General features: G+C 39.7%; 1 protein-coding gene across 1 annotated transcript in view; it reads right to left on the bottom strand.

Annotated features, from left to right (window-relative positions):
• Positions 1-1641: 1641 nt before the first annotated feature.
• Positions 1642-14508, bottom strand: part of QRFPR (pyroglutamylated RFamide peptide receptor) — a 41687-nt gene continuing 28820 nt past the window's right edge. The window contains 6 exon segments of the mRNA XM_028102261.2: positions 1642-2042; positions 2793-2890; positions 4332-4567; positions 8436-8497; positions 11317-11428; positions 11431-11477. Of these exon segments, the coding sequence (XP_027958062.2) occupies positions 1642-2042; positions 2793-2890; positions 4332-4567; positions 8436-8497; positions 11317-11428; positions 11431-11477 (956 nt within the window).

Genomic DNA, 14508 nt, shown 5'->3' with positions numbered 1-14508 from the left:
CTTTGTTAATTTTCTTGTGTCATATTGCCATTTTTTCTTAATACCACACAATGTTTCGTTTTTGTTTCTTTATCCATGTTTATCTTGACACACCTATAAAGTTAAATGTCTATTATTTTGAAAGATCCCCATGGCCTGAGTTCTCTGGTTCCCAAACCTTGAAGCTTCACAAGTGAAATACCGTGAGAATTCGTGAGCTTCTCTTCCTTTCTGTCCTTCCTGGCAGAAAGAGGAAGTGCTGGAAGACTGGAGGCAGAAGAAACACCTGAGCCAAGAGGCTGTGAATGGATTTTGGGAACCTCAGATGTTAAAGGGGAAGTGACAGGGCCCTGGGACATGGTCACTGGTTCCATGACATTTGAGGGTAAGAAGAGAAGACTGGAAAGAAGAGCGGTTAAGTTCAAGGGAGATTTAGGTCAGGGATAGGGGTGGGGAACTCTGTTGTTCTTCCTGGCCTCGCTCTCTTGGGGGTCAGTCTTGAGCACAGTAAAATCTCATGGGCTTGGAGCTGATTCTCTCTCTCATCTGCTAACTACATCAGAAAGTCCTTTTATATAACAGTCAGTCTTTCATCCCACCAGTAAAATAAGGGGTTTAAAAATAGAAATAGTTGAGATAGTTAGACTGGCCTACGTCTATTACAGTCAACCTATACATGAGGATGCCAGAAATATCCTCCTTTTGATGAGAGGAACCAGCTACCAACCAGGCACAGGTGAAAAGCTGGACTGGGTTATGGGCCACTCTCAGGAAGCCAAAGGGAACAGAAAGGGGAGGCCTGGAAAATGCTTCAGAACGTGAGGGTGCTTTAGAGTACAAAGGGCTGGCAGTGGCCCTGAGAGGCAAAGGAGGCACCACACCAGTTTACACAGGAAAATATAGAGGCTTAAAGTGGCTCAGTACCTTGCCAGTCATCATGGCTGTGGTAGCTGGTAGGGCTGTAAGAAGCTCAAACCCGGCATCTGCCTCTAAATCTCACCCATCTGTCATTTTGCGGCTTCTCCATCTTCTTGGACTTTATGATTATTGGTCAGACCTCATTTGCAAGAGACTGTATCACCAAGCTCCAACAGTGCACTGCAAATTACATTACTGTATTCAACTATTAAATTATTCAAGAAAGAAGGTATAATTTTTAAGTTATTTTCTCATCGAATTTAGCAATACACAGAAAGTCACCTTACAGGGGTGCCTGGGTGACTCAGTTGGTTAAGCACCCGACTTTTGGTTTCGGCTCAGGTCATGATCTCATGGGTCCTGAAATGGAGCTCCCATCGGGCTCCTCACTCAGTGGGGAGTCTGCTTAAGATTCTCTCCCTCTGCCCCTTTCCCCCACCCCTCTCTCTAAAATAAATAAACAAATCTTTAAAAAAAAGAGTCATATTACATTGACTGCATTGAGGGGGGAGAACATCTATTTCTGTACCGGTTTTTTTCTTAAATCCACTTTTATGATCTAGAAGGATGGTTTACTAATTTTTCAAAACTGTGTTTTCATGTATGTTATATTTTTTATGAAAAAATGATTTATTTCCTTCTTTTTATCATTCCAAGAATAGAAAATTATTTACCCTTTGCTCAAAATAATTTTCTCTTCTGAGTAAGCTATGAATGGTACTAATTATGAAGACCTTGTTATAATTAGTGCCCACTGCCTAAAGCAGAATTCTCAGAAAGTTCAGAATTGAACAGGGCAAGATGTCATTTGAGATATTTTTTCTCCTCTCGTTGTTCACACAATTTGACTTCAATTTTGCCATCACTGAATGCTTCTCCTTTGGTCTCTTCCACAGGATTCTCTCTGCGGGAAAACATTGCTTTCTTCTGCATCATTGTTATTCCTGAATTTCCATGCCTTCGTGCTGGAGATAAGGTTTCTTTTACTATGCAATAACAGACTGCAGATAAAAAAATTTTTTTGAAGTTTTCATTCAGAAATGCATAAACAATGGGATTACAAATGGAATTGGAAAATCCAATTATTTGCACTATCGCAAAAATCATCTTGATTGTGACATCGTCATATTCCTTTTCAAAATTGCCTGAAATAAAAAGTAATAGTGTAGACTGCATTATGTTCTAATGAGCAGAGAGTAAAATTTCTGTTTATCATCTGTCTTTACCGAACACTTCAACAAGTGGCTAAAGGTGTGAAAAAGTCTCAAGACAATTTTGGGAAGAATCATCTGATTTCTGACGAAAAATAAGCCCTGTGATGCATCCTCATTCTTAGAGAGTCTTGGCTCGCAAGCACAACCTGGCACTCAGCACATATTAGAGGGTTTACGGCATTTCCACTGGATTCCAAGCTTCATGTAAACTGGAAGCAGCGGTTACCATTCAAATGTTTGCTTGTGTTATGGAAACACAATCACCTGAGAATTATGTTAAGTCTCAGATTATCAGAGGTGATACACTGATGGTCTGGCTGAAACCCTAGGTGTTATCAAATACATGTGATTCAAGTCAGTATTCTAAAATCTAAACAGAGAACACTCAGAGGATGTTACGCTTCTCCCAGTGTTTGAATGGCTTAGGGAGAATGGGAAGCATGGCATGAAAGAAGACTCAGAAACGTTTCTGTATCTTCTGTAATTATTAAAGAATTGGTCAAAGTCATACACAATTACCTACCATGTAACGATCTGGTGGTCTTGAAAACGTGAAAGAATCCCATTAAGTGTTTGATATTTGATTACCCAAGTGAAGAGCAACAACTTTCCATGATTCGTTGTCCATTCGAACAGGAAATGAACTAGAACGTCTATCAAGGGAGAATGAAAAGCACTCACTGTATTCAGTGATCATGTGAACAATGTGGAAAGGTGCCCAGCACGCAGCAAGGAGAGCCACCACCGTCACCATCATAATGACAGCTCGCTTCTTCTTCCTGGATCCATAAGGATACACTGTATGAGTTAACTTCTTGGCAAATTTGTCACAGTGATATCAAAGTTATTAAATCAAGTTTGAGCCTAAAGCTCTCGACCCTAATTTTTCAAATATTAATAAAGCTCATGACAGGTTAATGGTGGACTCTTTCTCATCTTTTCCCATCGCTTTTACCCTCATCCCTATATTTCTCAGATTATAAACCTCCTTTTGATGTATGCTCAAGACGGGGCTGGCACTCTGCTAGATGCCTGGCATGGATTACATCATTCATCTTCTCAGTAAGCCATTTGGTGGATGCAGAAACTGAGGCACAGAGAAGGTTACGTCACTTGCAAAGTCAAACGACCAGTAAGCACTTAACTGTAAGGGCTAGTGTGGACTTAAAGTTAGGCAGCTTAACTTCAGTGCTTAAGCTCTTATTCAATTTATATTGAAGAGCACTCTTCTGAAGAAGTGGGAGAGCTAAATCAGCAGTTAAGTCCCAAGGTGCTCAACAGTCCAGGGCTCCTCACTGACAGGGAGGATTGCTTCATACAAACTGCGTCACTAGAGGTCGCTGCACACTTGAAGAAAGAAAATTTCATCAAACCACGAAACTCTTTATAAGGTTTTTGTTTTTGCTTTTGTTTGTAATAGCCATTCCATGTAGATTACAAAATAAACCATATGGACTACAAGTACCATATCAGTAAATTGTGTTTTAAAATTTTTTTATTAATGAATGTGATCAGAAAAGAAAGCCCTTATTATTATACCAATAATAATAATTTAAAGTAAATAGCATACTCTGGTCACCAAAGGACTTTCATACATCTCTCATGTATTTTAGCATCTCTTTTGGGTAGGAGGAAGTGAGGAAGGATATTTGTTAAGCTCCCTGGTACACAGGAGGAAAGCCGGAGGCTTAGGAGTAAGGATGCTCATCCACACCACGTGGCTGGTGAGTGGCGGGGAAGAACACACCACAGCTCTTCCCACCATGTCATACCGACATGGAGATGAAAATGTAACAATTTTCTAAATTCCTACCATACCTAGGGCACCTGGGTGGCTCAGTTGGTTGGGCGACTGCCTTCGGCTCAGGTCATGATCCTGGAGTCCCTGGATCGAGTCCCACATGGGACTCCCTGCTCAGCAGGGATTCTGCTTCTCCCTCTGACCCTCCCCCCTCTCATGTGCTCTCTGTCTCTCTCATTCTCTCTCTTTCAAATAAATAAATAAATAAATCTTTAAAAAAATAATAAAAAAATAAAAAAAATAAATTCCTACCCTACCTAAAATCTCCATACTTGAAAGTCAGCCCATGCCGTAAACATGAATTAGAAATGGCACTTGGGCTAAATTTCCCAGGAATTCAGAAATGTCTGGCAACTGCTCCTTCAAGCACGACTAATTAAAGGCATTTTAAACAGAGGTGAGTATTTCATTAAACGGACCTGGTTATTTTTGACATTTCTTTTCCATGAATAGTTCGGAGCACTGAGCAATCGCCCACTCTCTTCTTTATCCAAAGTTCATAGCCGATTTTACTGTAGAGGCTAAGCATCAGCATGAGAGGCAGGAGGAAGAGAATGACAAGGATGAAGGTGGTATAGATTTTCTGGTGTGCAGGGCTGGCCCACTCTTCCAGACAGCAGACATGTTCTTTTTCATATAAGAAGTCATACTTAACCTTTAACAGAAGAACAATTCAGTTAGAAGAACCAGAGTCAGCATCAAAAGAAAAGAAAGCAGCCGAGTACTATTCTAATGCTGCATTTTTCAGATCCTTACATATTTACTGTGGGTACATATTGCAAATGAGACACATTTTTATGGTTCTTTTGTTGTGAAGTGTCATTTTTCCACTTCATTCCATACGTTCTTAATGGTTTTATACTTTCTTTTCTATTTTAAATGGAATTGAGATCAATAGCCGGTTTATTTATTTTTTTAATCTTTTACCACTTTTTACCTGATAGCCATAATTTTTGAATTAGGTGAAAGAAAGCCATACTCTTTGGCCAGAGTATGTATGTATACCATCCAGAGGAAGAACTTGGTTTTCTAGATGAAGAATACACTACAATAACCAAAGTATGTATGAAAAAAGTATTTTGTATTTGTATGCCAGCTAGTTTAATGTTACATTATTTTGCTTCCTCAATTGTTGAGGAGACAAACTTTGGCAAGGCATCAGATGTCTCTCAATTGATAGTACTGACAGCTTGTCTTTTGTTACTGCTATTTCAGATTGGAATGATCAGGTTGCTTGCAAAGATTTTAGAAAGGTAACTGATAGCTTTAAGATTCTGGGATGAATAAGAAATTGGGATTCAAACTATGGTCAATCTACAAATATTCAGACTCAGCCATAAGCCTCTGAGGTAGATATTTTACGGAAAGGCAATGTCTCTCTTTATTAATACTATTTCTGACAGACTCATGAGTTCAAAATATTATTAATAACAATATTAATAATAATAGCGAATGCTAATAAGGGACAAACTAAGCAAAGCATATTCGAGAGTCATTTATCTGGATAATAAGAACAAAAGAGAATTTAGCAAAACTACTGCCATTCTATTCTCTTCAGAGATTTCCAGATGAAGAATACCTGGGTCTTAGATGTATTTCTGCCTTCATTCCTGCAAATTTTATCACCAATCTTTAATCAGTTGAATTGGGGAGAAAGCTTCCTCGTATACTCATCAAAGGTAAGAAAATTCAAGCTCTGATCGAGGTGTTATTTACAAATAAATGAGGGATGAAAACATTTATTGGATAATAATTTCAAGATCCAAACTCCCTGGGAACTGGAAATAAAGTGAACCGGATATAAAGTGAAAGTGATTCCATGTAGGCAGAGCCCACAAAGGTCACCAGCCATGGGGTCAACACATTAGTATATCTTAAGACACAAAGCTACCCCAGCAGTCTCCAGATAGGTGCATGTTGCTCTGGGGAGACTTTCTGAGGGCACGGGCAGATGGCTTTAAAGGAGCCAATTTCAGATCTTCGTACGGTTCCCTAAAATTCCACTGCCTCAGGGCGCCTTGATGGCCGTCAGTTGAGTGGCCGGTTCTTGATTTCAGCTCAGGTCATGATTTCAGGGTCCTGGGATCGAGCCCTGTGTCAGGCTCTGTGCCCAGTGGGGAGTCTGCTTGGGATTCTCTCTCTCCCTCTGCCTCCCCCACTTCCCTCTGCTCGTGCTCTCTCTCTAAAATAAATAAATAAGCAAACAAACAAACAAACAAACAAATAAATAAATAAAATCTTTAAAACTCCACTGCCTAAGAGAAGCCTGAGACTGAGTGTTGTGCTGGGTCTACGTTCCCAGTTCCTCATTTCTAATCCCTCTTCTTCCCAGCTACATAAGCCAGATCTCTTACCCAGCCCCAGTCTTACTAGGAGGCACTGATAAAGGAGGTGGTTTGAATTACTGATGTCAGTGAAGCCACCATGATCAAGAAACCATAAATACGTGACAGGGCTTTGTGCTTCTTCCTATAGTAAACATGTTTCTATTCAGGGTAAAGCTTGGCGTTAGAAAAAAGGTGCTTTGACAGGTGTTGAGATGTCATGAATTTACATTTTTCATCCAGCGAAGGGGCAGAAGTGATGACAATTTTAATTTAACCACCTCATTGCTTCCATCCCCTGAAAATTGTCAAATACATCACTCCTGAGAGAGAGTCCAGTGAGAGCAAAGCAAAGAGAACTTCAGTGGATGGAAATGGTGAAATCGGTGGTGCTTTGTTTCACCCAGGTGAGAAATTCAGGCTTTGTGCATGCTCACACACATTCTCTCTGGTAGAATTTTAGAAGTGAGAAGGAGGCCATGAGGATACATATTAATACATTTATCTGGCATGGAAAATGAAATCACAGTTCTTCCTGACAGAAAGCAAATCTGATTCGGCTGATTTATCTGATAGGGAGGACTGGCTTTGCCAATTACATATGCATTTTCTACAAACTAAATGAGTTACACATTTAAACTATATTTAGAGCATATGATAAAATAATTCTATTTGAAGAAATAGACAAATCCCCTTGTGGCTAGGGGCCAGGAATGGACCCCACAAAGGAGTGCTGGGTTAGGTCACTCATGAGAGGACTCCCTTGGTACAGGATTCCTGCTGGGGTAAGGACGGCCTTGGAGAAAAGAGCTGGCAACAAACAGTTGTGTGTGGAAGCTAAAGGGTCTCGACGAGCAGCTGCTGGAGAAGGGAATGGCAGTCAGAAGCCTCAGTGATGTTATCTTTGAAAAACCCACAAGCAAAGAGTGGAGCATGGGCAACAGTCACGCGCAGAGGGCTTCGATACCAGAGTACAGCTGTCCCCTCCTCTCCTCACCCTTTTAACCAGCTTCCAAGGAGCCAGAGGCAGTCAATTGAGTGGGAAAAGAGAAATGCACAGTAAGGAAGGGGAGGAGAGGGGGATCACACCCCTTTTCCATATTGTAGGGTTCTAGACCTAAAAATAGCTTAAGCTGAGGGAAGGGGTTGTTTTGCATTGATTGAGAGTAGGGATTTATGTGAATGTGGCACCGGGCTGGGCATTTAACCACAGAGTTAACACTGCTGTTGTGACTGAAAGTGACCAGAGGAATGTTGCTCTCTGAATGGTTGGAAGAGTTACAGGGCCTGCTCAGGGCTTCATCCACGACACTGCATCAGAGTCCTGGGAAGTCCTCAGATCACATTTCTGTAGGTAGCAAGGGACAGAATAAAATTACCTCCTGCTCTCACCTCTGGAGTCTAGCTCATTCAATATACCAGTCACATAAAAAATCAAGTCATGTTTTCAATGTACCCTTGCCTGAGGGCTCATTTGTTATCCTTCCAATGGACATTGCACATCCAATAAAGTTTCATATTTGCTTCTGTCAATTTAAAAAGGTATAAAAAGGACACATGGTTTAAAAAATTATCTTAGTGTGTATGTGAACAACTCCCTACTGCCTTTGAAGACTACTGTCTGGGCTAGATCACCGATACAGGACATGCTGAAATATGTATGCCCCACTGGGGAGACTGGGTCACCAAAAAACAGCACCATGCTCCCTCCACTGTGAATCCCCATGCAATGCTGGGCCCATCCAATAGAGGTGTGAGGGAGAGAGAGAGGTCAGATAAGATGATCCTGCCACACATTCCAATTCAAATTTCAATTTGTCAATGTATGGGAGATAGATAAGAAAGGACTTGTGAAGGAGAATCAACTAATAAGCAGATAGTTGATGACGATTTTTTAATGTGATTTAAAAATAAAAGAAAAATCTAGAGCAACCATTGAACTCTTCAAATGTAACAAGACAATGTAGAAAGTGACCCTGGTAAATTTTCTTTTAAGCATTAAAGCCTTTATAATATAAGATCAAAGGGGAGCTAGATAAACAGAGGGGGGAAAATCTTAAAACAAATTATTTTATTCCACTTGAAATTTTTTCAATGAAATAATTGGGACATACAAATTTGCAGGAAGAAATCAGATTATCATTGAGAAGGCTGGGAAACATTTCAATAATATGACTACCAATCCCAATCCCGACCTACCTCAAGGCGTTGCACATGCCACATGGGTGATCCAACGATGACTGCCACCAGCCAAACCACACCTGCCAAAACATTAAAATCATCAGAATATGGCTCCATCAGTGAAGCAAAACACATGCATGCTTATGCATAAAGCAGTTGCTCTGAGCATAAAGACTCCTTATATGCAATCATCGCTGCCCTCAAGCAGTGCAGGGGTCTACCTGTTCTCACGTCCACTCTTTCACCATCTTCAAAATTGCTGCTGGAATAGTCCTCTTTAAAACAATAAACAATAAAACTCCTGAATAGTGTTTTGGTGACTATAAGGTAAAACCTAAACCCTTAACATGGTTCCTGAGGTTCTCTCACTTGCCCCTCTCTCCTCTTACATTTCTGTCCGTGTTCTTTAAACCAGAGTCCTCTACTGAGGAACTTAAATAGTTGCTTTCAGTCCCTGTATCCCAGAATGCATTGAGCTGTTCTGTGCCCCAACACTGTCACACTGGACTGGCACCTTATTCTCACTACCTGTGAATTCATTTTCCAGGACTTGACTCAAATGTCACTTTCTCTAGGAAATCTTTGAAGGCCACCATCATTTCCAGATAGAACTGACTGCTAATTTCCTGTTGTCTGTATGTGCCCTCTAGTCATTTGCTTAGTCATTTCTTTTCAACTTCCTTAGTCATTTCTTTTCAACTTCCTCTAAGTTCATTGAGGGCAAAGACAATGCAATTTACTCTTTTTGTTTGTTTGTTTCCCCAAACAAGAGCCCAAGGAAAATTCCTGGCCCTCAGTAGATGTTGATCAAGCACCTGCTGTCTGGTTCTTACAACTGAGTACCATTTATCTTAAGCCTCATAACATGAGGCTTTACAAAAACAAACACTTAAAACCTCAGAAACCAGAGTGCTCTTTCCAAATTCCCTGTCCTCCATGGTTTTGGTGAGGGAATTCCTTTAATGATGTGTCCTTAGCCAGAAACAAAAGAGAATCTGAACAGACTAGGATGAGGCCAGAACCAAGAGACCCAACATCAATTCTGAGAGCAATTTCTCGGCTCAAATTCTTCTTGTTCTTCCTATATTGAGTAGCACCATTGAGAAAACAGTATATTGCCTTGGGTTTCAAGAAACTGAGACTCACTTAAACTGTCACTGGGGTTTATTATAAAGAAACACATGAACTGGCCCTGCCTATAGAGAGTCATTATTATTCAAAGATTTAAGACAGTTCTGACTCACAAATCAATCTCTCTCCACATTGCCATACACATATATTCTATTCTAGTCCGATCAGTATCCCATATTATCTTATGTCCAATCACTTTTCCAATCTTTAGTAGAAATTCTGGAGGAATTGAGTCTAATTGGCTTGACTCATTGCCAGTCCTTCTGGGTTTACTGCCTGTTCAGGGATTGAAGGGCCAGGGTTAGATTTATATTACTGGTATAATCTGTGAACACTTGTGGGCAAGTGAGTCTAGCAGGTCGCTGCTGGCGGTGGCCCTGGGGGCAAAGCAGTCTCAGCTAGGAGGTACTGGGCACAAAGACAAGGTTGGTTCCCAGTGTAACAGAGCTAGAGAGAGCTATCAGGCAACACTGCACGAGAGTCCCATGGGGAGATGAGACTTCTTGATTTAAAATCCTTTCTGTCTCCCATGACTTTTTTGAGTAGAAATTGCCTTGACTTCCTGTTATTGACTTTGCCTTCAGATCTTGAGACTCTCTACTTCTCTTTCCTTTTTTAATAACGTCCCTCCTCCATGTATTCCTTTTTTCATCCACTTTCCACACCCACACATGCTTTTCAGATGTTTTGAAGGTGGAAAGATGTCAATTATTAAAAGCAATGAGGCCTTTGAATTCTTTGTAGGGAGGATATGCCATACATTTGAAACTAACTAACTAAAACTAATGAATATTTTCCCTGTTGATTTATCTATTCATTTCAAACTATGTAAAATGAGTTTGGCATTGCAAAGCCTTCAGGAGTTCTTTCTGTAATTCTATTCTCCCATGCTGGCTAAATTCTTATAGCAGAAATAAATGTTTACTCATTCCTCTCAAGTGAGATAAAATTAGTAAAAATTGCTCTTTGGTTATCGCATTAGTTGCTCCCTCAATCTCTCATTGATGAACTATCATACATTCAAACCACTGGGAAGCACATTAAGATTTTAAATGCCTCAATGATAATGATCAAATAGAGAAATTCTTCTCTCTTACTAAGCTAGGTTTTAGGACATTGCTTCAAGTTTGCCACTTATCAAGAGGTACCTGCTCATCATGACTTGCTGACTCAGGAATGGTTACAGCAAACTGAGGATTCAGGAATGCCTGAAGCAAAATTATGAAGTGGATGGAATTTGTGTTCGTCAGGCACCTCTAGCACTCAGCACCCGGGGATCTCATGAGCCCTGTGGACTTCTACTATTGTGGCCTCACCACTAGGGCCACCTCTGAGCAGCACCCCTATTCTTTACCTTTCGAAAAAGCACCTTTCCTTCCCCTATCAAAATCTACCTGTTCTAAGAAGGGCATTTTAGCTTAGATGCCTCTTACCTGAGGATAACAGTTTACTAATCTAATAAATGTTAATGTGGTAATGCCACTGAAAGGTTATCTTAAATTAGCTGAAAGTAGTGTTTAAAAGTTAAGACTTAAACTGAAGAAGTAACTCTGAAATGGGAGATTTTAAGTGTGGGGGTAAGCCTAAAGGAGAAAAGGAGTGAGGGTCAGGGTAAATGGGGAGAGGTCTAAAATCCTGAAGTTACACCCCGATGCCTACAAGCTAGACAAGAAGCTACTTGTCTGGTTCATCAATACAGTTCGCTGTGAAGAAATTCTGTGTGTTATGTAATAAAGAATGGCAATACTGCCCCTGGGTACATCCTCACCTAGCATGGTGAAGGCCCTTCTGTTGGTGTATTGCCACTTCATTTTAAAAGGATGCACAAGTCCCTGGTGCCTTTCCACAGCAGTGCAGGTCATGGTGAGAATTTCTGTCACCTGATAGCAGTAGACTGGACAAATGGCAGCATCTTGCAAATGAAAGCACCTACAACAAGGAAACAGGACAAGTTAAACATCAAGAGTAAAAGTGTTATCTGTGTCTCTGTAATTGTTGCAGTTAATTAATTCTGAACCTCTGTTCAAAAGTTTTATGACTATAATTACATTATAGATTCAAAATAATTAAGAAAGTTTGAACTGGCTGGTATTTTCTCTAAGTACCTAAATTATAGGTGATTACTTGTAAGAGGACAATGAAAAGGCAAGTAAGTATCTGGTCATTGATAATAGGCAGGAAAAAAAAAATCAATGTGAGTCTTGCTTAAGAAAGAGCAAAGGCAGTGTGAACTGGTCTCCTGGAGTCTCAACCACATAGCAATCTTTGATTATTTCTTCCTTTTTTTGTTCTCTGTCAAATCATAACAAAGGAAGAATTCTCACCAAAGACTCGGATCTCTTCTTTTATTTTTTATTCTCCTTTGACTTTCTGTCCACGACCTTACGTGTGGCTTACATCATTACACTCTTAACTGATTTCACTTTCTCGAATGCAAAGGTCTCAAACGGGTGGCCCCCGGGCAAGATTTGGTCTGCACACATGCTTTGCATGATTTACACAATATTATTACAATATGTGAATACATTGTCAGCATTATGAAACGTTTACACTATCTTTCTTGCCCTTCCACCATTTATTTGTAACCCTGGTCTAGTGTTTCCGCTCTTGAATCTATCCTGTTCATTGCTACCAAATTAATTATTCTGATTTATCAGTGAATCAGAAGGTCAAGGAATATGAAAAGTTGGAAGAGACCTCAGAAGTCATGGAGTCCAAGCTCTCACCAAAACCAGAAATCGTCTTTTCAACTTCTCTCACAGATGCTCTGCCAAGCTCTGCTTAAATACCTGCAGAGGAGTCTTGCTTGCCAGCATACTGCCATCTCAAGCTGATGCTTGGCTTTTTTTTTTTTTTCTTTCTTCTGCTTAGAATGCTCTTCCCCCAGAGAACTCCCTCCCACCCTTTACCAAAGACTTTACTCAAATTCCTCCTCAGTGAGGCTGACCTGCTCTGACAGTGTATCTGTAACTAAGGTCTGCCCCATTCCCCTTCCACCTCCTCTCATCGCTCGGGTCTTATTCTACTCTTTTCCCATAACTCTTTCACCTTCCAACAGACTACATAATTTACTGATTGGCTTCATTTCTCATTAAATGTTTCCCCATACCTTCCAGAATGTAAACACCCTAGAGTGAGGATTCTTGTCTGTTTTCCTCACTGACACATTTCAAGCATTTAGAGTGGCACAAGAAGGATCTCAACCGACATTCACTGAATTGAAGATAATGAGTAACCCAGGAGGCTTTTGACCTTTAGAAGTGCCTCCATTCAACTTTGGAAAGTCTCTCACTGGAGAAAGTGCTTTTTAATAGTTCCACCCACTTCTTCCAGTTTCACTTTCTGCTTTCTGAGAGTTTCAGAACTAACCAACTATCTTTTCCAAACATCAGCTCTTCTTATATTTGAAAGAAGCTTTCATGTCACTCCTAAGTCTTTTCCTTTCTGGTTGTCCCAGCTGTTCCTCATTTGACATGCTTTTCAGAACTTTCAATTCCTTGGACACCTTCCAAGGACTTCCTCTGGTTAGTAACTACACAGTTCAGAAGGAAGGAAACCTACCATCCTCAAAATGTGGTCTGGCTAAAGCAGAAACTGCAAGACTATATTGCCTCCTTGGGTCTGAACACCCTCTTCTGTGACTATAACTAAAATTGACATCAGCCTTTGGTGCTAGAATTTTCACATGGTTGGTTTCTGTGGCACTTGAAATCAACTTGAAATAAATTGGATCTAATAGAAAATTATTGTTTTTTATAGAAAAATTTTTTTAATCCAAGATCTTATGACTAAGGAAAAAAATGTATTTAGATATCACTCTAGATACCCCCTTTCCAGTCCTTTTTGGAAGCTCCAAAGCCAATCACATTCATTCTCATCCTCTGTTCCAGTTCCCCAAATCCCAACCCTGTTCAATGTTAGGGTCTTTCCTTATCTAGCAAGATAGTTTATATGCCAAGTGCAGAAATTTGCTTTCAATACTAATGTATTTCACTCTTTGAATACTGATCACACTGTGAAAGAATTAAATTACCTTAAATCCTGTTTTGGATGTGAGACTTGAATAAAGGAATATATGAATAAATTATTTATCTGAAAATTTCTCCTTTTTTTGTTTTTGTTTTTAAATGTGATGAGAATTTCTTCCATTCTTTTAAACAAGTTGTTTATTAAAAAAATAAAATAGTTGGACAGGCTGATGTTAAAGAAACACCAGAAGAAAGTTTCCATGAAATGAAAACATGGACTCATTATCAACACAATTTAGGTATAACTATCCAAACAACTAAGAATTATTACGGTAGTGTTCACTGTAGTCTTATCTCATGGTAGTGTTATCCACCCTAAATATATTCATCTTTCTCATAATAGCATGAGAAATTGGTCAACTGATCCCCTGCTATCAGGATGGACACACTGTGATCCCAGTTCACCTGATCTATTAGTTAGCCACTCAGTCTTGATTTCATCATTTGTAAAAAGGGATTAATGACACCCATCTGTCATAGGACCAAAGTGTGTGCTTTATAAAATCACATAAATACCCAGCACAGATGTGTTTCTTAATAAATGGAAGCTCTTTTATCATCAGACAACCTGGTTAAAAGAATTGAGGTAAGTTTGGTACATTTAGAGCTAACAGATTTTTTATGAATAGATTCTAAACTACCCATTAAAGGACATCTAGTTTTATAACATTTCCCAGATAAAGATACTGCAGCTCAAAAAATTCAAGCAATTTGCCCACATCCACACAGCTGTTTATTGGCAGATGAGGGCATGTGCCTAGGTCATCTGAATCCAGTTCTTTTCACTATGTCACCCTCATTTAACTTAATACATCCATGCTATGTGGCAGTTTTCTTGTCTTATAAATGTTTAATAATCTTATTTAATAATCCACTTGAGAATTTTGTACTGTTGTAATAGTTCTATAATCTGTCATCTTAACCTTTTAATG

Source organism: Eumetopias jubatus, unplaced genomic scaffold, assembly GCF_037043125.1.
Source record: "Eumetopias jubatus isolate StellerSeaLion01/CBP00866 unplaced genomic scaffold, mEumJub1_p1.0 scaffold_2, whole genome shotgun sequence".
NCBI lineage: Eukaryota > Metazoa > Chordata > Mammalia > Carnivora > Otariidae > Eumetopias > Eumetopias jubatus.
Note: the sequence above shows the minus strand (reverse complement) of the source record. Positions and strands in the feature narration are given on the sequence as shown.